General features: G+C 37.2%; 2 protein-coding genes across 2 annotated transcripts in view; both read left to right on the forward strand.

Moving 5' to 3' along the window:
• Nucleotides 1-5,165: 5,165 nt before the first annotated feature.
• On the forward strand, nt 5,166-6,256 carry LOC148727598 (histamine H2 receptor-like). The gene has a single exon (XM_088727536.1). The coding sequence runs from the start codon at nt 5,250-5,252 to the stop codon at nt 6,123-6,125; it is 876 nt and encodes a 291-aa protein (XP_088583662.1). The 5' UTR covers nt 5,166-5,249; the 3' UTR covers nt 6,126-6,256.
• A 562-nt stretch (nt 6,257-6,818) lies between these two features.
• Nucleotides 6,819-25,684, forward strand: part of LOC111328723 (BOS complex subunit NOMO3-like) — a 24,213-nt gene continuing 5,347 nt past the window's right edge. The window contains exons 1-31 of the mRNA XM_088727535.1: nt 6,819-7,028; nt 8,575-8,664; nt 9,010-9,055; nt 9,169-9,269; nt 9,675-9,738; nt 10,198-10,237; nt 11,236-11,308; nt 11,997-12,074; nt 12,409-12,483; nt 13,054-13,200; nt 13,394-13,483; nt 13,853-13,906; nt 14,037-14,150; nt 14,579-14,664; nt 15,128-15,182; nt 16,623-16,748; nt 17,282-17,423; nt 18,151-18,224; nt 18,595-18,646; nt 19,259-19,395; nt 19,909-19,993; nt 21,238-21,301; nt 21,541-21,639; nt 22,048-22,188; nt 22,378-22,457; nt 23,016-23,178; nt 23,604-23,640; nt 23,987-24,076; nt 24,715-24,828; nt 25,378-25,440; nt 25,558-25,622. Coding sequence (XP_088583661.1) covers nt 6,852-7,028; nt 8,575-8,664; nt 9,010-9,055; nt 9,169-9,269; nt 9,675-9,738; nt 10,198-10,237; nt 11,236-11,308; nt 11,997-12,074; nt 12,409-12,483; nt 13,054-13,200; nt 13,394-13,483; nt 13,853-13,906; nt 14,037-14,150; nt 14,579-14,664; nt 15,128-15,182; nt 16,623-16,748; nt 17,282-17,423; nt 18,151-18,224; nt 18,595-18,646; nt 19,259-19,395; nt 19,909-19,993; nt 21,238-21,301; nt 21,541-21,639; nt 22,048-22,188; nt 22,378-22,457; nt 23,016-23,178; nt 23,604-23,640; nt 23,987-24,076; nt 24,715-24,828; nt 25,378-25,440; nt 25,558-25,622 — 2,822 coding nt within the window. The 5' untranslated portion in view covers nt 6,819-6,851. The remainder of the gene's footprint in view (nt 7,029-8,574; nt 8,665-9,009; nt 9,056-9,168; nt 9,270-9,674; nt 9,739-10,197; nt 10,238-11,235; nt 11,309-11,996; nt 12,075-12,408; nt 12,484-13,053; nt 13,201-13,393; nt 13,484-13,852; nt 13,907-14,036; nt 14,151-14,578; nt 14,665-15,127; nt 15,183-16,622; nt 16,749-17,281; nt 17,424-18,150; nt 18,225-18,594; nt 18,647-19,258; nt 19,396-19,908; nt 19,994-21,237; nt 21,302-21,540; nt 21,640-22,047; nt 22,189-22,377; nt 22,458-23,015; nt 23,179-23,603; nt 23,641-23,986; nt 24,077-24,714; nt 24,829-25,377; nt 25,441-25,557; nt 25,623-25,684) is intronic.

Genomic DNA, 25,684 nt, shown 5'->3' on the forward strand with positions numbered 1-25,684 from the left:
CATCAAAGTAAGTCCATTTACATGCACTATGATCTTTAACAGCACAAGTAAAGTGGTTGTTGTGACATCGCGCTACACATCTCAGTTTGTACTGAGCTCCACTGATTTCAATCTCCTCAAACACATTTATTTCATTAATGCAGGAGAAAATTCAATGAAAAGGAAACGCGAGTTTAATACATTCCTTTAAGACAGGCTCAGAAGTTTGAGTATTGCAATTGGTGCAATTTAACCTTCCTGGATTTGTGTGCATTTGAGTGACAAAATTAGGCCACATATTGTTATCTAGACCCAACTGGTTTAATCCATATGCTGTCACTACTGTCATAGAGGATATTACATGGCCGCGCGGGGATACGAATTTTATCTTCGAGTGCTGAAAGTATCTCTCACGAGTGAGCGCAGTGAACGAGTGAGAGATACTTTCAGCACGAGAAGATAAAATTCGTATCCCCAAACGGCCATGTAATGTTCTGTTTATTATATAGATACTGATGAAATTTCAAATCAGCCGACCGCGCCCTGAGCGAGAAGCTCTATTGTAATTGGGTAGTTATGTTGGTAACCATAGCCACACCAATATCCTCACACGTTAAAGATAAAGATAGTATCTTCACTGCGCGCGGTGAAGATATGATTTTGTAGTAAAAGGAGAAATCCTGGTATTTCATCGGTATCTATATAATAAAAAAGAATGCTGCTATTCAAATTCACAGACCTCGAGCATGAACGACAAAAAGAATCAAATGTTCTTTGTGTCGTGAAAAGGTTCTGTTCTTCTTCTTTGAGATAACCAAATGTTCTTTTCTCAACTACCTGGCTAAAACAGGCATTACAATCCCTTGCCGCAAATGAACTACAAAGGTCTTTTATGTATGACCAAACAGGCGCCCTGATTTCCCTCAGTAATGAACTATCTTCTCTTGAAGAGATATAATGTGAGCAAACATTGAAAAGCAGATCTGTAAACCCATTCCTAGTACGTAGATTTGATAAATATGGAAGAAACAAGTGCGTAGATATTTCCAAAAAAGTATCAACAGCACATGAATAAATACCAGGGTTGAGGAAAACAGAATTCATAAAGTGCCCTCTTCGAACTGTAACCACCGACTTGTCTATGTTCGAGAGTGACATATTCAAATGGAAATTGATATAACAAACTTCGTATCTCTTTCTGACAATATCAATGCAACTCTGAGTCTGACATTATCTTTCTGATCTGAAACGCTGCTCGAAGATGTGAACTCGTGGTTTGAAGGGCTGCCAAAGATGGCGAAAGGTGTGAACTCGTGGTTACAAGACCTTGACACACTGTTCGTCGAAAATAAATCTTTTGGAAAAGAAGATTGTTTACAGTCCTTCAGAGTCCGTAGAGATTCCGCGACAATTAACCTTACCTCGTGAGCCTCCAAAGCCGGCAAATTTAACGCTTGGAATAAAATTACAAAGAGTAGTGAAAGTCGTGAAGGAAAGTTAGTTGGAAATAGGTGGTTTGCGACCAATCTCTAGAGACACAGGTAACAATGGTGAAAGGAACAAATGCTGGTGGACGAACAAAAGAAGCTAATGAGATATCTATTGTTTACGTCCACCAACATGGCGGCAATGAGGTAACGTGCAAACCAACTATATCTATCTATTTATTTCTTTTACCATAAAAAAGGTAAGAGAAGGCGCCCTCTGATGACGATAACGACATTAGGCCATATAAGCCGGTCACAAGGTACGTTGTTAGTCTCGAATTCGCCTTCTATGATCGGCAAGCGGCAGGTACAAAAAGCAGGTCACAGATCACATGTCACAATTAACAGGTCACAATTGTATATTATATGTTCATTTCTGACGACCGGAAATTTACTCTATCCGGTGTATAACTCTTTAATTGTGACCTGTGACCTGTGACCTGCTTTTTGTACCTGCCGATCAGCAAGTGTCATACTGCACTAGCTTAGGAATGTACAGATGTTTACTGTCTCTTGTGAACGATATTGAAATAAGCTCACAAAATCATGAAATTGACCGTCAGAGGTTCTTACAGAGTTCTCTTAAAACTGATAGTTAGTGTAAAATTGCTTTCACAAGGAAATCGGAGGATTATCTAAAGAAAAATACAAACAACATTAAAAAATACTTCGTATAAACGGTCGATATGTACTTGTATGTCGCCGGTTCTTTGGCGACATCGGTTCTTCTAAACAACGAACTGTCCTTGACTTGCTTTCAGTCACTTTACAAAGCGTTGTGAGGTCAAGAATTTCTTGATATACAGAGAGAATATTAATACTGTATTTCCGGCTTTATTCATCTGAATAAACCGCTCATTTGCCATTTAAAAAGTGACAAAACTGAGTATCCGTACCGTAGAGTCAAAAATTTATTCAACCGATATCTTTTAAGCGTCTTAAATTAACTTTAAATGCTAATTTTCACAAAACCATATATAATTGAGGAAAACAGCTGGTTTCAGGTGTCAAGTTATGGTTAAGTCAATTTAAAAGCCACACTTGCTATTCTGAGCAAAATAACGGTGCAGAATAACGGATTGAAAACAAAAAATGAAGAGAAGAAAAAAAAAGTGGCGTCTAACAAAAAAATAAATAAACATTTCGGTAATGGATGAAACCCTAGTTTTTGGCATATTTTTCTTTTAAAAAATAATAATTATTTCCCAAGCACTGCATTGCTTATATCTTTTTTCCCTAGTTAATGTGTCTTAGTGTTTTTTCAAATGTATTACTGTTCATGGGGACTCTCCAAAGAGTTAAGTGTACTAGTCATTGTTAGAGTTTTTAGCGCATAAGAGAAAAAAAAACAAAGATTCTGAAACAAACTTGAAAAGAGAAGTAATTGTCTTGAGGACAAGATCTGGGGCCCGTTTCTCGAAACTCCCGGTAACTTAATGGGCCCGAAGCCATGTTTTGAAATCAAAATTTAAAGAATAGGGAAGCAGGTTCTGGCACCTAAACCAGTCCTTTTTGTTTCTTTGGCTGATAGTCTTACTGTATCATTTTCAAAACTTTTGAAATCCCCATCTTGAATGAAAACATAACAGCTTTACGGGTCCGTTAAGTTACCGGGACCTTCAAGAAACGGGCCCCGGTTTTGAAAGATTACTATAAGCTTTCCAGAGCCGATGTCTGGGTGGAGGAACGGCGTTTATTTTCTAGTTGTCACAAAATTACATCCGTTTAAGTAGCTGAACAGTTGTTGTTTCTAAGCTGTGCGAATCTGACGATCTCGCCAACAATACAATACAGGGTTAAGGGTCGAATTGAAAAAAACTAATGTGGCTGTCAAGTTAAAAAATGTCAGCGAGCCTTGGCGTAAATCGAGATTAAGAAATCTAATTCCTAATTGAGCCGAAAAAGGAAGATAACAAACCAGAAGAAAAATATACACAAGGAATGAGTTCACTGCAGATTTCTTGAACCGTCCTTCAATGAAAAGATTTCCATTGCTTGGCTGATTTTGTTGTTGGTAGAGATGGTGTTGAAGTTGATTCTGCCTTTTATGACGTCGAACGATGAGATAGATTTTGAAATACGCAATAAAGTTAAGAACGAGAAGGCACACGTGAATCGCAGGAGGAACGTACATGTAGTAGTTATACTGTCTTATTCTTGTGAGAGGGAAAGAAGTAACAGCAGAGAACACCCAAATAAAAAAACAGAACCAATTTTACGCGGAAAGTTGTCACTACTGCTTGGTACCTCAAATGGAACTGAAGCCGGTGCCAATAAACGATCCACTGAAATTGCTGGGATGTTGAGTAAAGACACCGAGGTAAAAAGAAAGCCATATTTCGAAGAAGTACACGACTTACCGTTCTCAATAACAAAAAAATCGCGAAAGGGGGCTGTAAAACTAAACCAACAGAAAGGTCTGATACGGCGAGACTTTACAGTAATATATACGAGGCTGAATGCAAAGAAGATGTCTTCCAAATTGTGATTAGAATCACTGCGTTTTCGAACAGGGCAGTGGTGCTGAGAATTAAATTAATAACGCCGATGGCCAGGGTGTGCCTTAGCTCGTTTACAGCTTGGATGTTGATTTTTAAATTAAAGTCTTCACTAGAGAGGTTCATGTCAGAAATATTGAAATGCATTGTTTAAAATAAATGAATAGAATCTCTTGATGCATGTATGGCCTGCCTGAGTGCTTTACTTTGCAATCGAGAAACAAGTTTTCTTCAGGACTGAATTGCTTTTGCTGACATTCTCTATGATTGGTCAATGTAACTAGCATTGCCTCCTCAACCAATCAGAGAGATGCAAACTTAAACTTATCTCCACTTGGTCACTCGTCTCTCTTGCGCTTGATTAAGCCTTGGTGGTTTTCGCTTAAAGTTTGCATTGGCAAATTGGTTTGCATATGACTTTGTTCGTATCGGCTATTGCGATAACGTTGGTCTTCATTCTTACATTTTTATTTGGTTTTCGGCCGAAACGGGCTATATCTTAATAATCAATTTTACACGTTCTTATCATCGTCAATTATTTTATCGTCTGTTTTTTAAAATGGGCTTTTTTACATAATGCAGCTTCTTCGTTATTATTTCAACATTTGTTTTTAACCGTCGGCAAAACAATTACGACGCAAAACACAATTTTCTACATGCACTGCTGTTGTTTTCACCGGCTTTAAATTGACAATGATGTTTGTAATTTCTATTAAAATTATGAGCGTGGAGGCAATCTAAGAATAAAATCAATTAAAAGCATTGAAATGTCTTGTAAATAAACGATTTGTTGAGGAGTAAGATTGATTTTATACCGGATATTAATTTGTACTCTAGAAATAAGACAAAGACATTTTTTTTCAAACAATTTTTTCTGAGATGAGACTATCATTCAAAAGAGAAATCCCATTTCCTTCAGAACTCAATACACTAGGTAGCGTATGGCAAATAAAGCAACAATCCTCTCATTTTAGGTTGCCTCAGTGTGAACAAGATTGTTTAGTGAATAGTTGCTTTGGCAACAAACAATATCTGTCAAAAAAGAATAAAACAAAACAAAAATTGAAGACAGTAAGAAAGATGGACAACTATCTGACTGAAGAACTGAATTAATCCAACGTTTACTTTTGCTGTTTGGGGCGACACTGTAGAGGGTTTTTTGATCGATATTAAGTAAATATAGATTTATATTATTGCCGTATTATACTGTTTGGTGATAAGAAGAGAACAGCAGAACCGCAAGACGCCATATTCCTCATTGGGAGAGCTCTCAGTTGTTTATACCATGGACACGAGCACGAGTCAATCTGCGAATGATGATCAAATCGTTACCAATACTAGCCAAAGTAGTTTAACAGGGTGTGTTACTACTGTTATTCTCATAGTTACCACTCTGTTCGGGAACTCTGTGATTCTGATAACCATTTTGAGAACGCCTTCTTTGCATTCGGCATCGAATATTTTACTGTCAAGTCTTGCTGTATCAGACCTGGCTATTGGTTTGGTTATTCAGCCTATGTTTGTCGTTTACTTACTCGTTCCTATCGATTCTGAACCGTTTCATGCTTTGGCTATCTTTTTGTCCACACCTTCACTGATGACCATTACAGCGATTGGAGTCGACCGTCTGCTTGCTCTCCAACTCCATTTGAGATATGTTCAAGTGGTGACGCCTTTTCGCGTCAAGTGGGTCGTGAGTTTTATTTGGCTTCTCTCTGCTGTTATTGCAACCTCAAAACTATGGATGGGACATTTCTTTCATTTACTTCAACCCGCGATCTTTATCCATCTTCTTGTGGCAAACTTTGTCGTTTATTATAAAGTGTACTGCGTTGTTCAACGCCATCGAAGGCAGATTCAACAACAACAACAACCACAATCACAGCAAGAAAGTAATGGAAACATTTATAGTGTGCTAAGTCTCAAGAAATCGGCTTTGAACACATTTCTTGTATGCATCATTCTTTTTCTATGTTATTTGCCCTACTCGTTATACATTCACTTGAACATGTTGGGCGCTTTGGATGCCATCTCCCCTCGTGTACTCATCCCAACAGTCACGTTAATCCACTTAAACTCGACCCTGAATCCCTTAATGTATTGCTGGAGAGATCGTCAAATTCGCACAGCCGTAAAGCAACTGTTTCACAATTTAATCTAACTTATCAAAGTCTATTCATCAGTTTGAACAATAGCGTGAGGCGCGACTGCGGAGCACCATATCAAGAAAAATATAACTCCTAAAGCCGATGAAATTTGGTTGTTGCATAATGGTTGTACGTCTGTCCCTACGTTGGCATACAAAACTATTTCTCGCTTGGGAACTTTTGACAGACTGACATGATTGAAGAGCAGCTATAGCTAAATAACTGGAGCTACGCTTAAGGTTAATTTTACTCATGCGACTCCATGATAGGAAATGGTGTGGGGGAGGGTTGTTCCATAGTTTTCCATTTTTAAGTTTTTCTATCGAAGATCATCCGTTAGTTTAACTATTCGCATATGTGAAAAAACTCAACTCTTCTAAAATTCATAATTTAATGAAATAAACTATATGTTGGCTTTCGCATAAAATAAACTGGGAAAGAAAAATCTTTGCAGGTGGGGTCACTGGGGTGCGATCGTATAAGTAACACGGGCTTCGACTTGATTCGAATCTGCACCTCTCAGATACTGGCTGGGTAATGCAATCAACTGACCTTAAAAGCACTTTTAACTAACTGAAAACCGCACATTAATTAAAAGGGCAGACAACTGTTGGTCTAAAAAAATATTAATTCCTTAATTTCGCTCGGACCGACTGGGAACGAACGTAAGTTATTATGTCGTGTAAGAGACATTCAAAGCCATATAACCAGGCTAATCATACCGCATCCTTATTTCAAGCATGGCGGCTTCACCAACATCGGCGTTAAGAAGCAAAGTATTCTCGTGTCCTCACCTGATTCTTTTCTCGGCACTTATCGTTGTATTTACCTACTCGTCATCAACGCAAGCTCAAGATGTAGTTGGTTGCGGAGGATTTGTTCAATCGGACGTGGATATAAACTACTCCCTGATACAGGTGCGAACAGGCATGCCGGCAGTCGATCGATTGAAACGTTCACTTTAATTTGAGATTCATCAGTGGAATACTCGTGCGTGTTTTGGATTTTTTAGAATTGTTTTTGGTATTTCGAATTTGACCCTCAATTTTTTTAAGCTAGAAAAGGAACCCCTCTATTTTGAACTGCTCTTAAGCTCCTATAATTCTCTTAATTTATTCCTGTCCGTAAAGACAGATTTTAATTTAATTTACATACTGGACCGTTATTGAAACATGGTGTTGTTCTTTAGTCACGAAACACTTAATAAGTATTATTTGAAATACCTCTCGTAGATAATATCTTTAGAGATCAAATGAGGATCTTAATCGGAGACGGAAGAACGACTCGCCCAAAAAGAATTGTTACGAAAGGTGTTGTGGCGTGGTTTTCATGTGATATGGTTTTATCATTTGTATAGGTACATGTGTGGGCTCTAAATTAAATTTTTAAGTTACCCATTGTAACTTTCTGTCTTACTGTCAGTAGCAGTCCACATATCAGTGAGATGAACTAGCCCATATTTTTTCTACATTATCACCGTTTGGTACATCAACAAGTGTCAGCTGTACATGCTACACTTATCTATCTGCTTTGCTTTTCCCAGAAGAAAAAAACAGATGGATGGTAAATAACTTATTAGACATTTTGGTTTGTAGCAGTGTTTCGTATTTTGACTTTTTGTTTGTATTTTCACTTGCCCTACTGGCTCGTCAAAATACTGCACAACTCATTGAAAATACTCAGTGATACTACACACAAAAACATCTGATAAGATATATATAATAGTGGTAGTGCTAATGATAATAGTAGTGATGATAAAAATGGTAATTGGATTTAAAACTTAAAAAAAAAATTGAAAAAAAAAAAAAAAACAGGGAAACTTAAAAAGCCTTGGCCTTGATAGAGAAAAACTGAAAGATCTCCTATGAGGGTAACCATTGAAATTGAAAAACACAGCTAAGAAGAGAGCACATCCTTTACATAAGCAGATAGAAAAGTAAATACAAATATGAAATCAATCAACCAGGGAGGGTCCCACCTCAGTTTCAAGGGGGCCCCATTTCAAAAGGGGGGCAAGAAAAAGGGCTACCCCAAAAGGTGTTTTAATGTATTTGTCATGTATAGTCAATGAGAGGGAAGAGGAAAGATCAAGAAAAAGGCAATTGAGACAATTAGAAGCTATATGTATACTGTAGCAACTCTCATGTCAGTCCAGTTGGCAATGATGTTAAATTCTCTATTAAAATAAAATACATCTTGAAAGTAGTAATAATGATTAGGCACAATCTTTTGCACCCATTTAAAGCTTAGTCACAAGCTTTATGCTGCACTCTCAAATTGTGAAATCCCTCAGAGCCACATAAATCACATAAATCACTTACAAGGATTTGGTATAAGGTCAAGATAATACCTTGTGCTGACAAGTTTGAGTATTCTTGCTACCTATTTGCACACAATGTAAGGACATTCTAAAGAGAAGTTGCATTTTAATCACCTGTTTTTTTTTTTTTCAATTGTTGTTAGATGAAGCTTTTAACCAAGCAGGGGATCATCAAGTCTCAAACAGAATGTGCACCGAACAATGGCTACTTTCTTATTCCATTGTATGACAAGGTAATTATTGTGTTCCGTGGTACATGTCCCTCTGTTGCTTTTTTCTGGATGCTGTAGGATTCTAGAGTTTGGGCATCATCTTCAATTGGCTGATCACCTGCCTCTATTTCATGCTTGAGCTCTGAATCCCACTGGCCAAGAGAAGTCAAGCAGGTTGACTTGCCTCCATCTGGATACTATGGAAAGATTCTGATATGTGTATAAAATTAATTGCGCCTATTTGATCAAACAAAATGAGTCACTAAAATTCAACTATGAAATCACCATTTTTTTTTTTCGGTATTTCTGACAGTGATTGTAGTAATTTATGTTTACAACTGATGCATTTTATATCACACATTTCAGGGAACATTTGTGTTGAAAATTGAGCCTCCTGTTGGTTGGAGTTTTGGTGAGAAAGTTGAAGTTACATCCTGATTTCTCTCTTCACTGTTTGATCAGTTAAACTAAGAGTGTTTAAATTAGTAGCCAGGAGGTACTTAGTAATTCTTCTTTTCCTTGCAGATCCAAACAGTGTGGAATTAAATATAGATGGCACCACAGATAAATGTAGCAAAGGAGAAGACATAAACTTTATTTTTACTGGTTTCACACTCTCTGGAAAGGTTTGTCTTACATTCTTATCAATTGATTGTGTAATCTGTTGGTAGTTCTTGAAGGGCCACCTGTTTTTAAGCATGTTAAAATAGCATTTAATTTGAAGCTAAGTTCAAGTTTAAATATGGCTGTACCACTCTTACTGCATTGAGCTTGAGGCTGGTGAACATACTTTTTTTTATAAGAAAGGGAGAGTTTATCGAAATTTGACAAAATGGCTACTTGTCTGGCCAAAAATGGGTTGTGTCCAAGCAAAAATAGGTTAAAAAAGGACAACTTGATTGGCATCAGCTGGGAAGTAATTACAAGCCTTCATTAAGTATTTGATGGCCACCTTTTAGATTCCTGAAAGTAAGGCAAACTGTTAATTGTTATGCACATGACACATTGTTAATTGAAGCTTTGGTAAATAGGTTGTTAGTAATGGTAGAGAACTTGGACCATCTGGGGTGGAAATTTCTCTTCAGGAATCAGCAGGTTTGTTTTACTTCTATGTGAAAAGTCACTCTGTCAGTAGTTTACATGTACTGGTACACTTGAAAAATTTTGTACTTCTGTGTTGATGGATTTTAATAATAATAATAATAATAATAATAATAAAGACTTTATTTTACGAGGGTAACACATAATAGCATAGCTAATAAACTTGTGGCCCTCACTCAGAAATAATTACAATATAAGAACTAGTATAATACAATATGAAAATAGAAACTAATATAATATAATATAATTACAAGATAAGTAAAGAAACTAATAAAATGTATGAATATATACAATATAACTAGTAAGAATGAAAAAAAGGAAACTATACACAAAAATGACTTAAAAATTGTTGCTGCGAAAAAATATGAAGAGTGGACTTTGTGAAGTTTAAAAGTGATCATAGAGGTTTCTGAGAGAAATCACAATAAAATTAGATAATTTATATTTTTAAAGGTGATAAGCAAAGGAAGACAGTTACTGCTGAAGGAGGATTGTAAGTAAAAATTATTTGCAACAATATGAATTTTGAAGACTTTACAAAAAACTATTATTATTATTATTATTATTATTATTATATTTGGTCAGAAGTTCTTTTCAGACTAATGACCAACCAGGCACTTCTAAATGCGCTTGTGCACGATGCAAAACGTGTCCTTTCATTCACAACACTGATAAAATAGCGGGACCTAAACGATCCATTAAGATCACCAATCACTTCACGTGCACCTCTGCCAATGTAATCTATTGCATAACTTGCACTTATTGCAAAAAGATATACATCGGCAAAACAGTCAGAAGACTAGGTGACCGATTCTGAGAACACCTTCGAGACGTGGAAAGGAATGACAAGGACACATCAAAACCAGTCGCTAGACATTTTGATTTACCTAATCATGCTAAGCAACATATGGCAATCTGTGGTCTTTCCTTACACTTAGGTAGCACAGAAAGCCGTAAAAATCTTGAACAAAAGCTCATCTTTCAAACTGGCAGTCTAAATCCCACAGGGATCAACAAACGCTTTTCATTCCACTAATTTATTCTTGTTTTTCTTGTTGCCATGTTCCCACCAATAACTTAGCTCCATTCTCTGCCTTTAAAAGCACACACAACCCACAATTCCTCTATTTGCTCTGACGAAGGGCTAACGCTTGAAACGTCAGCTTTTGTAATCGTTAAAGTGGCCAATTTACCCCTTCAACTTTGTTGATATTTCCAAATTATTTCGTTACTCCCACCGACGCAGCCCCAAACAGTTTCTTTGGAAACTATCAGCCTTTATTCATTATTATTATCCAAAACTGACTTGGCAATGATTATCAAAAGCTTTTTAATTTTCTTGAGAAATAGAATAGATAATATCACCTTTCTTTGAAAATTGCCTGTTAATTTTAAATAATTTTATTATTATTTCATTGTAATACCTCTTTGTTTGAGCAATAAAAGATTTGTTGGGGTTACAACTCTGATGTATTTAACACTGATCAAAAGTTTCAGTTTTTCTCGTGTCATGCCTGGCAAATACCAAGTAAAAGCAACCCACTCCTCATGGACTTTTGAAAATGTAAGTAGACAATGTACAACAAGTAAAAGTGGTAAATTGCTGGTTTGCAGGGAAAGAAAAGGAAGGACAAGGTGGCGTTTGACTTTACAAGTATTAAATTGTCACAACCATGAAAAAAATTTGCTCATTTTTCCACCTGGATTCTGAAAATACAACCTTTGGCTAAAAAGCAGCTTACTTGTTACTGCATCTCACTTTTATTGGGACATTTCTGTTTAAACAATACTGCACTAGTAAATCATGCTTCAGTTGAGTTGAGTTTGGAGAGCTGTATCCAGAGATAAAGTGACATTCTTTACATACGTATACCAGTCAAAACTTTCACTCCTAGCAGTGACCAAAAAATACTTTCTCCTCACAATATCAATACAATATCAAGTAGACAAGTAATAAGAATATAGATAAATATCAATTAGGGGATTGTCATGTGATTCAACACTAAATTCTAAGAACCAAAACTATAAGTGGTGTGTGGCAGGCAATATGAAGAAATAAAAAACAGATCTTGGGAATGAAAGCGTTAAAACTTTCAGTATGCAAACTTAGCTGATTTTGTTTGTAGGAGGGCAAGCAATCTCTGGAGCTGGGTTGGCACATTTGAAATAGAAATTGACATACATAAATAATGTAAATGTTTTACTCAACTAACTCTTTCATGATTTTTTTTTTTTTTTTTTAAATTCACCAGGCTGAAGCAGAGGTTACAGTGGAGTCCAGCAATGTTGATGTTGTTGACAAGATAGTAGTTTCAGGATATGATGTAAAAGTGAGTGCAAATAATTCATGTGAGTTTAGAAAGTTGACAGTGGTTTAGCGTAGTCTGTATTCTTAGTGGCAATTTAGCCACAATATCAATTTCAAATAAATTGATTCTTTGAGTTCATGACCATTGCATGATGCGATGATGCAAGCAGTGCTGTCTTTACTCTTATCAAACATGGCAAATTGGCTGATCAGATTGCAATATTACTGCTATTGTGGTAAAGTACTGTGTAGGTCACATGCTGTACCTGATTACACCATACTAGAGTTATTGGACCTGCATGTATGTATGTGAATTAAAAGTATCAATAATTGTTTTTTTTTTTTTTTTTTTCAAGGGTCATGTTTTGAGTGATGGTGAACCTATTCAAGATGTTGGCTTTCTTCTGTTCTCGAAATCTGTAAACCAAAAGGTATTAAAAAAGTGGATCTGATATGGGGCAGGACTTGTTTACAAGATAATAACCTCAAGCCTTGCTTGTAGTTTGTTTATAGCTTATTTTTTTTAAGTTTTCATGTTATGTCGAGAGTTTTAAAATTCTTTGAAGCAGGCATCAGACTCTGAAAAAGTAGGTGACTGTGAAAAGTTCCTAAGGCCCAAAAGTAATAATTTCGACCAGGAGTAAACAGCGACATGTTATCAGGTGGCTGGCTGAACTCTGGTGGTTGCCAGCTTGTTTTGAAACCCATATATGCACATGTTACAATCAATTCTTTTGTTAGTTTATGAAATGTGAATTCCAAGCAACCAGCGCTTTAGTTATACAAAAGACTCACTTAAAAATGCAAGTTGTGATTCAAGCAGCGCCAAATATGCTACTTGTTTGGTGGAAATGTACAGCTGTGTATGAGATACCAGACTTTGCAAAAAGTACCTTTGATTTTATAAGTGTTAATTGTCAGCAAAGTGTCTGTGCTGCATGTGTCTCCAAACTGATGATTTTCTATCAATTAAAAAAAAAAATTTTCACTTTTTTTTTCAGAGTTTTCCAGGTTGTGAAGAGATCCCTCCTGATGTAATAGAGATCATTAAAAAGAAAATGGAGGTTGATGCACCTCTGTGCCGGGTCAAGTCTGGTGTTGATGGGCTGTTTGTCTTCCCTAGCATTCCAAGTGGAGAATACACACTGGTAATGACAAAATGATTCGAAGAGAAATTTTTTTTTTGTTTGTTTTCACAAGCATGGGACAACAAAAAATTCTCAGAGTCCCCATGAAGAATTAAAACCTTAAGATTTCTGCAGTGGGACAATCTGCATTGTATTATTAATGGTTGATTCACATGTACATGAATTCTTTCTGTTGTTATACCTGTTTTTATAGGTTCCTTATTACCAAGGAGAACTCATAACATTTGATGTGGTTCCCTCAAAGCTTACTTTCTCTGTCAATTACAAAAGTGTTGTGTTAAAGGTGAGGACATGAACAAATGTTATGTTTATGAACAGCTGTTTCTGATAAATCATAACATTTTCTGATAAATCGTAACATTTTCTGATATGAACTCTGTATCACTAAGTAGACACTTCTCTTCATGATTACAGACAACATAAGGTTGAATTTTTGAGAAATTGTAGTCTCTGTTTTCAAGAATCATTCAGTTGTGTTTACTGCAATACTTTATTGGGACAGCTGTTTTTTACTGAAGACAATTTTGATGCATTGAATTCAAGGGTGGTGTAGGTACAGGTGATTCACAGGTAATGGATTAACCAAGCCATTATATTAATTTTGTAGTCTAAACCTCTAATTAACACCTTTTTTTATTTTACCTGTGTACAGACTCCATTCCAAGTGCATGGATTTTCTGTTACTGGTCAAGTTCACACAGCAGAGGTAAGACAGTATCCCTCCTTAGAAGGGAAAAAGGAAGATTTTTCTCAAGCAGTTTACAGGTGTACATGTGCTCAAAGCTATACACAGGCAATGTTCATGACTTGTATGTGTATGAATGACAATTTTGTAGGGACAAGGTATTGCAGATGTTAGCATAGCAGCTGGTGAGGGAATTACTGCAAAGACAACGACAGAAGGTGTTTATGTTTTAAACAATGTCACAGCTGGAACTTACACTCTTCAGGTGAGATGATAATAAATGTTTACCAAAATTTTGTGGAGCTGAGTACCATAATGTTGTTAATCACTTTGTACATGCCTTACTGTTTGTTATAATGCAAGAGGTGTGATCAATCAGGTAGTTCATCCTTTTTCAAAGGAAGTTTGTCTGTGTATTGATAATGCCAGAAGAAGTCTACCGCTCAGATTGATTTAGAACTGGAGATACATGTACCAGTCATTGCCATTGACAACAGCCCTTGAATCAGATAATGGCCTCTATTCAAACTGTCAAAACTTTGGTCTTTGAACAACAGTTTTTCAGAATTACCCCAAGCCAGGTAGTTTCTCTTTATGACCAAATTTTACTCCATGGTTGAAACCATGTACTCTATTATGTCAATGTAGAGTCAAAGCAGAATGTCTTTGTTAATAAAGTTTTAACATTTGCAGGCAAGCAAAGAGCACTTCTTTTTTAACTCCCTCAAAGTTCAAGTGACTCCAAACACTCCTAGGTTACCAGTCATAACTCCACAAGCGTAAGTTGAGGCAAATTCAAACACTGTTCAAGGTTATTTAGTGTACAAAATAGATGAACACCAACAACAACAACAACGCTGGAATAAAAACTCTGTGCTCAAAGGCAAGTGTTTGCCATGAGGAGGAATTGTGAAATCCCCCTCTAAGAGCTAAATGTCATGCAATAACTTGAGAATAATATTCTAGAACTTAATTGTCATGCAACAATTAAAGAATGTTAGGGGTCACCATATTTAGTTGTAAATGGATTTATTAATTTGTTTATTTTATAGTAAACTGTCAAAGGCATACCACGCAGGTGTGGAACAATTTTAAGATGAACCTTTTACAGTTTAGATTTTTGCAGTTATCCTGAATAATTCTCACTGATATTGCTGCCTATACAGTGTGTTTATCTTAATATCCTGTAAAATTATTTATATATTTATATTCACCTAAAGACAATTTCTTTCTTGGTTGTAGATACCATTTGTGTGGGGCTCTTAAGTTTGACAAGTTTCCACCTGGAGTCACTCAGGTGCTTGTAGCAATTTTTCTGTTGACCTGCTCATCTTACTTCAATAAAATGTTTAACTTACTCTTGAATACAAGTTTGTTTGACTTAGTGTAGATATGATAAGAAAGATGGAAGCACTTTTATGATAGACCTTATTTTGTACATGTATAACATACAATGTGCTCTATTTAACAAACAGTTTTTATGATGCTGTTTGTCTGTTCAGTAATAGTCACAAATGACATAAAAATGTGGCAAGAACAGAAAAGTGGTTTGTATGTCACTAATGTTCTTGCCACAGTCTGACGTCGTCTTTGATCATTTACTGTACAGGCCCAGGGCAACGCAGAATCTATTTGTTTTAATTGGTAAAGAGGCAAAACATTGTCAGTGGTGATGTCTGTCCTCTAATTTATCATAAATAAGAACCAATCAAAATGCATGCGTAATTCAGCTTATTATTTAAAGACAAGTCTTCTGCATTTTACATGGCAAGTACTTGTAAAACGTTTTTAATACTATGGGACAATTGTACACAAAACTTGAAATGATTGTATGAATGCTGCAATTATAAATTGCAATTGGAGCAACCTGAAAATATTTACACTGTGGCAGTCATGGGCAGTGCCTTGCATGGGTCCTCGTGTCCCGTTCACACCAACCCTTTTGACCTTTCTTCCTTGTCACTTTAAATCACTTTGTACATATATCCCATTTTTTTTAGGTCATCTAATTTGCTGTATGTAATATGTGTAATGGTCAATAAAGTTTTTTTTTTTAAAAAAAAGTCAGGATTAAAATCTGCTAAAATCCCAGAGCAATCATACTTTGAGAAACTGACATGCAATGTAGGAAGCCACCGGTATAGGCAGATTCATGCTGACGTCATTGTTTACATTTTTGCTCATTTGCATACGGCTTTGCGTAAAGAAGGAAGCATGTTAGATACAAATTGACTTCAGGCAGCTAAAGAGCTAGTAAACCTCAGTACATGGTGAAATTTTTAGCTCTTTGGGTGTAATATTCAAGGAGAAATAGTCCATCAAAAACTGCAAAATTTCTGGGTGGCAAAAGCGCTAATGAGCTCACACATTCTATGTAAAATTTTGAGTTTTTAAACCCGTGTTGCACAAAAAGTATTCAATGCATCAGGCTCGTATTCATTGGCCGCGTTAATCGTACTTTGACCTTTCGATATTCAGAACTGATTTATTTTTAGCTCCATCAGAAACTGAATTGCTTATGCTAACGAGATAAATATTGTAAGAAAGGATTCCCCTATAGGGAAATAATGTCTAAGCTCTTGTTTTCCTGTATAAGAAAGAAAATGAAGTGACGAAAGGAATCTTTTAAGTTGAACCTGTGATGGAATTTCATGTGGGAGGGAGAGAGTTCCTTTAAAGACGTGCTACTTGTGATAATCAATTATTAATTCTGTATTTACTTTTTTACCTGATAAAGTTGAAAGGACGTAAAATGATTCTACAAACAGAAGGAGCATCGATTGCTACAAGGTCAATGTCTACCTCGGTTGATGAAAATGGCAACTTTTGCTTTAAAGTACCATCAGGGACTCATACCATTCAGGTAAAATGAAATAAGCACAAAAAGGATTTATCATTCTGCTATCAGTGATGTAGTGTCCAAAATTGGAGATCGAACACCAGAGTCAAAAATTGGAGATCGGACACCAGAGTCCAAAATCGGAAATCGGACATTAGTGTCCAGAATCGGAAATTGGACACTACTGTCCAAAATCGGAAATCGGACACTACTGTCCAAAATCGGAAATTGGACACTACTGTCCAAAATCGGAAATTGGACACTACTGTCCAAAATCGGAAATTGGACATTACTGTCCAAAATCGGAAATTGGACACTACTGTTCAAAATCGGAAATTGGACACTACTGTTCAAAATCGGAAATCAGAAATCGGACACTACGGTTTTCAAAATCGAGCACTGGTGTACAAAATCGGAAAATCAGAAGTGGAGGAAATTTATTCAAACCCCGTTTACTAAATTGTGGAACTGTTCCAATGTAATCAATGCTTTTCGACATCAAATTTGTTCTGATATTCATACTGACTGGCTGAGTATTGTATTCCTTTATTTCTCAGCCAATAATAGCCATGCAAGAAGTCACCGCTGGCTTGGCATTAACTCCCACAGAACAAGTCGTGACGGTAAAGAGTAGTCCAGTTATTGGCATAACATTCTCACAGTTCAGGGCAACTGTTACTGGGATTGTCAAGTGTATTGGTAAGTTGTTGATAACATGTAGATCAGTAGTGGATTGTCATCAGTATCTGGAGAGAGTTGAAGTTGAAGTTCAATTATCTGTTTAAGCAGGTTGATTAATTGGCAGCTGTAATAGCTGATGTGGACCTGCTGTCCTAACCCACCCATCCCACCCCAGGGGAGGACATCCATCACACAGTAATCTCGTGTGTGGGAAATTAACGTCTCCTGCCCCAACCCTGCAGGAGACGGGACCTCCATTTATTCGTCCCTATCCGAGAAGACTAGAATATCTAACCATTTCTTGATGTTATAGAAAGGTAGCAAATTCTTCTCAATTATTTTAAGACCTTGAGTGTTGGTCCCGCCGGGGCTCGAACCCTCGACCTCCCGCACTACAGTCCAGCGCTCTATCCACTGAGCTAACCGGGAGGCGGTTAGCTCAATGGATTTAGTGCAAAAAGAGAGATTTAGTGCAAAAAGCTTTCTGGATACATGAGGTTTCATGTAACCTCTTGTCGTTAGTAGTCGTCCCGTTAAAAAGAGTGCAAGTTTGTTTGGGAAAAGATTTCCGACACCCTTAGAAACTTTCGTGTACTTTGTCCAAGGGCTACCCACACAGACAGAGGTAACTCTTTTCCAGGTTGAATGTTCCAAATTTCATATTCAAATGCACTACGTACAAGATAAGTTACAGGCGTTTCTAGCCCGTTAAAGTAGTTTATATTTTTATTGCATGGCTACTCAGGTGGCTCTTGTAGCGGAGTCTCTGTTACACTTCAGTCTGTGTCAAATCCAAGCCTTCCAAAAGCACAAGTCCAGGTAAAGATATATATTCTTTCACATCACTGTGTTGATTATTTTGGGCAAATTTATACCCCATTCACGCGGAAAACATGTTTAGTTAAAGTGGGTTTAACTGAATTAAAATTAAAAAAAAAAAAAATTAAAAACTGAGTTTCTTATAGGTTTGAAGTAGTCACTGACTTTTATTTTCACTGTGCTAAATTTAAGTAGACAAACATCGGTTTAAGCAACTTGTATGAAGAAAATACTTTTCGAATGTATTTAAAAAAACCAGCTTTAAAACATGTTTAAGCTTTGGTGTGAATGGGGTATGAGTCCCTTAACTTTTCATGTCCAACTGTTTTCCTCAAAAGTAAGTAATCATTACGTGTACTTTTCATTGCAGGTGGCTGAAACTTCTTTCATGTTTAAAGATGTCTTTCCTGGAAAGTATAAAGGTACTGCTAGTCTCAAAAGAACTACCTATGGTTTGAACGTCTTGAAAAATGTAGCTTGAGTTCTCCCGGCCATGTCAAACCACCTTAACCATTGCTTATTGGTTTAATTTTTTTTTCTGTCGGCTTTTTACAAACTGATATTTTCATGTTTCTTTCTGTTTAAAGGTGATTCTTTATGATGCCCAAAAGTCGCTCGGGGAGGGGGTGGGTGGGGGCACTAGTTTCTTACGGTTAACTAGTACATTGTATAGGATTTGAAGCGATACTCTCAGTAATTTCGTGCTAGGAAAACTGGTTATCGTATCTAGCCTCGTTAAAACGCTACTTATGGCGCTCATTAGCTTTTTAGCATTTTCGATGCGTTGTTTTTAAGGGGAGGACGGTGTTTATTTCGACATCACATTTCTTCAGTCAACGATATCAATTTTTAGTAAATCCTTTGTAAATATTATGTGGCAAAGAAACTTGTTTTGAGTTCCCATGTCCCGCTCTTCGGTGACAATATCCATCTGCGATGTTCATTCAAGTGCATACGGTAGGTGTCAACTTTAGAAGGCTTTCACAATCACAACATTTCAACTTGATGAGGTTGATAATTTTCATGAATTGCAGTGTCAGTGTTAGAAGAATCTTGGTGCTGGGAGAGTTCTTCGTTTGAGTTCCAAGTGTCTAAAGCAGATGTCACTGACCTTCAGTTTGTCCAGTCTGGATTTATTTTAAAATGTATCCTATCTCATGACATAACATTGGTAAGTGCTGCATTACTTTATACAACTTTTTTTTTTATGTATTTGTCTGTACAATTATTTACCACCGGTGTCATCAAAAGGGGAGAGAATATGGAAGTGTTTAACTTAGAAGACATCAGACAGAGTGGAACCGATTGGTTTTGGATCGCAAACAACAAACTGTGATGGGATAACTTCAATAATGGGGTTATGACTTATTGCTTGATCATCCTGTGATTAGTCCGCTACAAACGCTTTTCTGCCCATATATTCGTACTTTTCTCGGAAATGGCTCGGCCGCAAATTTTTCCAGGTGTTCTCTCGTTCAGTTTTGAATGAAAATTAATCTTGCAGCCATTTTTAAAATTTTATCAGTGTTGTTTTGGAAAAAAAAACAGACAAAACGCAATATTTAATGATAGAAGTACGTTTGTGCTCCATAGGTTGTAATTAGCGACCACTCACAGAACTTGCGCTGTTCAGTTCATTGTAGACATATAATGACTTCAATAAAAATTTACTCTTTCTTGATAGTTTTTCTCGCTGGAATCTCACAAAGAAATGGAAGATTCCTTCGACTTACCAAAGGGAACCAAGACTTTCTGTCTGAAGGAACCAGGTAACAGAATTACTACCCCATATACAAACGTTGTGGAATGCCTGTCCATTTTATAAGGCACTAATATTTCTTGTCAAGATTGATTTACACTCAAAATTTTTTGTCTGGAGTACTTTTCTTCCTTTTGTTGCTTTAACCTAGCGTTTCATTTTTCATCTGGAACTTTTGAGACCCCTCAACTCGCAAAAATGTTTCAGTAGGGGAATAATGTAAACTGTTAAACGGCTCCACGTCTAAATTAAAAAGAAAAAAAAAAAGGCCAAGGCACAGTCCGGCTTTGAGTCACAACCAGGCACTTAGTGAGAATTAGATGAAACATGTTAGACTCTGGTACATTTGCATGGGTGTGTGTTTCGTAACTTGAACTTGAACTTTATTTTTATTTAGACACGGTAGACCTATCAGGTAAAATAATAATATTATTACAATCTATTATTACGATTACATTCTACTTTAATCTATATAAACATGATCTAAAATTTAAAAGTGAAATAGAAAAAATAAAGAAATTCTGCTTTACATAAATGCCGTGTGCGTTTTTTCGAATTCAGACGAAGAAATCGCGACAACCATATCGAAAAGATTCAAGTGATTTTGCTTGCCGCAATTCGGGGGACAAGCTATTCCAGATAACCGCACTGTTATAGATAAAGCTATTTTTCAGGAAATTGGTGCGGGGCAATGGAACAGCTAGTTTGTTTTCAGAGTTCCTTAGATTATAAGAAGGATCATATTTAGTGAGAAAAGAACCAAGATAGTCGGGCGCAAGACCATGTGTAGATTTATAGACCATGGTGGCCACTTGTATTTGTCGCTGAGTATCTAACCGTCTCCAGTTAAGTTGCTGAAAAAGAGGATCAGCGCTTGTGTCATAACTGGAGAAGGTCAGAATTGTTGGGAAGTTCATGTAACACTTCGATGTAAATTCTCAGGACCAGCCAACAAAGAAATTCATAGTCATCAATAGGAAGAGATAGACTACTAGATCTCGATAATTGAAGATTAGCATTCCTTCTGGTTTCTATACAGCCTGTTGCAGGTCCTAACTTAACGCTTTCTACGCTCTGACGAAGGGTTTATACTCGAAAAGTCAGCTCTAGAAACTCGTGACATTATCAACTCAGTTGATAAAACCGAATTATCTAGTAATATCATCCACTGGCGCAGCACCGCAGTTTTTTTAGACTTTTACCACCTTAATTCGTGAAACTTATTTCAGTCTGTTTGTTTATTGTAATTTGCAGGAGTTTACAACCTGATGCCACGCTCATGTCATCAATTTGAGCAAGAAGTGTTCAAGTATAATACGTAAGTTCTTTCATCGTATGGGAAGAGAAGTGAAGAGGAAAAAAAAACATAATCCGTTTTAAGAGCTGAGGGAAAACTCAAGGGACGAAGCCCTGAGTTATTTTAGTTTTACGTCCGATTAATAGAGGGGTGGTACAATTTTCTAAATTCCATCACAAAGCACAGTAAACAAAGAACTGTTCTCTAAGAACAGTGTTCTGTTAACTGGCTCAATTCGAAGGACATATGTTTGTTTCCAGTTCCGCGCCGTCCGTGTTGACATTAACAGCCATCAAACATTTACTCTCTGGCACAGTCAAGACTCAAGAACCCACAAGTGACATTACAATAAAGATCAGGTTTGATATGGTTTTTGTGATTTTTATGGCAAGCTTAACTTTTACAGTCGTTTTCTTCTTCGTTCTTTGTGAGAATAGACTGGTAGCCTTTCGGGTTAGTCAGGAGAGTCTTGTCATATCAGAGATCTTTTGTGACAGCACTGTCGAATTCAAGACAGAAAATGAAGTTCGAGGTTCTTTGATTTGTATACAGTTGGGCTGTTACTGAGTTCCTGACTGTGATAATCTTGCGAATTATTGGACATTCTTCGGCTTACTAGCGTACTGTGTATTCTTTAGTTACAGTCGTATAACAGTGTTAAGTTGAAGTTTCTCCATTCCCTGTTTGCGTGATAATATATTGCTAGTTCAAGACGAAGGTACACCTAAAAAACAGAATATGGTGAATTTGATTTTTTTTATAATTAGGTCCCTGAAGTCCAAAGAGGTTGCCATCCTCGGACCACTGAAACCGGAATCAAATGAAAAGAAAGATGAGAGTAATGCAAACAGCAGCAAACCAGAGGAGGGAAAACAACAGCTTTCATACAACTTTTCAACTTGGGGAAGGTAAATGAATGCTGGTGCGATGGTTTTTGTTTTCTTTTTCATCGAGTGGCGAAAGGCTATACTTGAAACCACATCCACTTTCGATTAATAGGTACAATGTATTGTGACATTTATAATGCTTTTATCATATAATCTCGCTTACCGACAAGATGCATATGAGATTAAAAAAGGATTTCTCATTTTTAACAGGCGCGGCGAGGAATTGGAAATTACTCCAGTGTCTTCAGAACTGTTGTTTTACCCTGCAAACAAAGTTGTCACCATCTCTGGTAAGGGATCAAAGGGCTTTTTCAATTTTTTCTGGTATAATCCTCAAAGCGTCTCAACCTCGTTTCCAGGGTCTCTCATCTTCCCATCCCCCCGGAGCGAGAGAAGAGAGAGGCCCCTGGGGGCGGGAAGATGAGAGACCCTGGGAACGGGGTTGCAAGCGTCTTTGAGCGACAAGCAACTGATTTCCTCTCGTAGCATCGTGGATGAATCAAACATTAAGGTCACATGAATAAAGGAAACGATCACAAACTAGAGAAGCTCTTGATTCTTAAACAATTTGTGACTGTCAGCACCTGAGGAGGCGTGTGAAGAAAAGTATGGGGAATATGAATACTGATGTTGGGTTGTAAAGGGTGATTGTCAACATCTCAGGAAGCGTGTGGAGAAAAGTATGGGGAATATGAATACTGATGTTGGGTTGTAAAGGGTGATTGTCAACTACATCCTTGTTTGATTAGCAGCACAAGGTCGACGAGGGCGTACGAAAATGAAGAAATGATAGCATTTCTTCTTTCGCTCGTGTTAATCAGAAATGTGATTTTTTTTTCCTTTGTTAGATGACTGTCCGGCAGCATGGGCTGAATTTGAGGGAAGGATGGGTGTATTCATTGAGGGACAAATCACCCCTCCCCTGAGTGGCGTGCAGATTGTTATTTCATCAGGAGGAAAGGAGCCGATCACTGAAATTGAAGTGGAAACAGACACAAATGGAAAATACAGGTCTCTTCATTAGCAGTGTGACGATTTCTTAATGTTCAATGTATGATAAACAGCAAGTACACAAAGGCTTACACAGAGGTGGGTGTCTGGACAAACAGGCAGAGGAGATGGTACTGCATCAAGGATTTGCCACGGTTTACATATTTACCACTGAGATGAAAGGCCCAGTCACCCATTCGGCTTTGCGGCCGTTTGTTATTGTTTTGAAATGACCATCTGATTTCTGATAATTTTCGGCAATGGAATATTCGCAATGCATGAAGGGTGAAACTGGGCATTTAAGAATAGATAACAGACAGATCCCACTTATTCTCAAAAATCACATCTTTCTTCAGAAATTCTTTGCGTCATCATTATTTTTCAATCCTTATCTTTGTATTTGTACAGTAACGTTCACTGAAACTGTTTCTGTTTTTGTAAAACAGGGTGGGTCCCTTGCATGGTGACATTGAATATTCGCTGGTGAGTGCTGTGGAAGAAGTTTTGCTATGTCTCTTTAGCGGCCGTATTTTACTGTACTGTTGCTGTAATTAAAAAGGTGTTTGATTTGATTTCTTCCCTCTCTTTTTGAACCAAATTGTATCACTCCTAGAGTTTTTTTTTTTTTTTTAGAATTATTATGACTTCCTATTATGCTGTAAACGGTTCGTGAGAGAAGTCATACCTATCAGCAGGAGAGGCTCATTTTGATATTACACCAAATTCTCTCAGCTGATTTAAGAGAGAGTTTGAGGATCTAGAAAGAGAGTTAACGATTAGATCAAGGATTTGTGTGTCATTATTTGCGTATGCATGTTTGTATTGGCAGGCTGCAAGCAAAGCGGGTTTTGTACTCAGTCCTGCGGCTGGTAAGAAAGGAGATTTTCAAGCGCTAAAGCTGGGACAGATCGACATTACGGTAAGAGTCACTGGGTGTGCAAACTTACTAACGCCTCTTAAGGTTTTCCTATCAGCTATTCTGTGAGACCACAACCCTTTAAATTCCTAGATACGATTGACCACTAACATCTCTCCACAATTTCGTTACGTTGTCCGGGAAGCTTCCGATGGGAATCGATAACAGCGTCAGCTTAACCCTTTGAATGCTAAGAGTGACCAGCATCTAATTTCTCCTTACATTATCACCCCTGAATCACACATTAAGGTTAAGAGAACATAGGAAATGATCACCAACGGAAGGAGCTCTTGATTGTTGACCAAATTCTCCTGGTCAGCACCTTAGGAAATGTATAGAGAACAGTATGGAGAATATGCATACTGATGTTCGGGTGTACAGGGTTAGGGGTGTTTTCTTGATTTTAAGACCAAATTCTTAAAACTAATTTCTAAATACACATAAACTAGAGACAGAAGGAAGTAACCTGAATAATCAGGTCTAGTGAGTTTATGAATTAACTGATTTTGTGTGATTCCTTTAGGTAATCAAAAGTTTCCTTTTCTATGCATTAAAAGTTACTTTAAAATGCACCTTCAAACTTTGTCTTACACGGCGAGAATTTATTATTTTCTTACGGTCATTGATTTGTTCTGTTCCAGGTGACAGATGAAGACGGCCAGCCATTATCGGCAGTTCTTCTGTCACTCAGTGCAGGACAGTTTCGTAGCAACAATCTCACTCTGGATAATGGCTCTATGGCTTTCACCAACTTGGTTAGTGTCATTAGTGGTGCAAATTTTCCTATAAGGAGGCTCTCTAGAATTTAAAGACCGCATGCTAGCAAGTATACGATCATGTACTTGGAAGAAAATAAACGCATGTTCTTAGCTGAGTTGCCTTGGGAGCCACCTTAAACTACCGGTGGCTGAGGGAAAGCAAAGCCAAAAACGTTTCGGACTCCTTTCGACATTCTGTCGGAAATCGTGCGTAATATTGTGATCTTTAGTCGTTTGTTACCCTTAGCGTGATTTTCGCTATGTTTGATCATGAACAATGTGACTTGAGAAACTGTCAAATGACACACCCAAAACAAATGATTGACAGTGATAAAAGATGAAGCAGAACACGTGAGCGGGGAGGAGACTTTTTTCTACAGTGAGAGCGAGGGGAGTTGTTGTTGATTTCGTTGTTAGCATTCGGTTATTGATAATAAACGAGAAGAAATTGGGATTTATGTGAGTGTGTTGGTTCAATCTTGGAGGCAATTCCCAACAACATTCAACTGAAAATGCCTCTTACTACTGGTGGTTTTTGTCTTGTAGGGCCCAGGACAGTACTTTTTCCGTCCGATGTTAAAGGAATACACCTTTACGCCACCTTCACAGGTCAGTTTCGGACATTTGTAATTTGTTCTTGATTAGAAGCGCCTCGTGGGCTGTTTTCCATCTGATATTCAACGCGCGCTCATGGGACAATTGTTAAATATTTGCTGTTCTCTACAGATGATTGATGTGGGCGAGGGTTCAACCGTTCAACTCCAGGTCAAAGGAAAAAGAGTTGCGTTTAGGTAAAAAAGGCTTTGTAGTGGAGCAATTTTCAAGTGGGTGTCAATAGTAATCTGTTTGGCAG

Source organism: Stylophora pistillata, chromosome 7 (assembly GCF_964205215.1).
Source record: "Stylophora pistillata chromosome 7, jaStyPist1.2, whole genome shotgun sequence".
NCBI lineage: Eukaryota > Metazoa > Cnidaria > Anthozoa > Scleractinia > Pocilloporidae > Stylophora > Stylophora pistillata.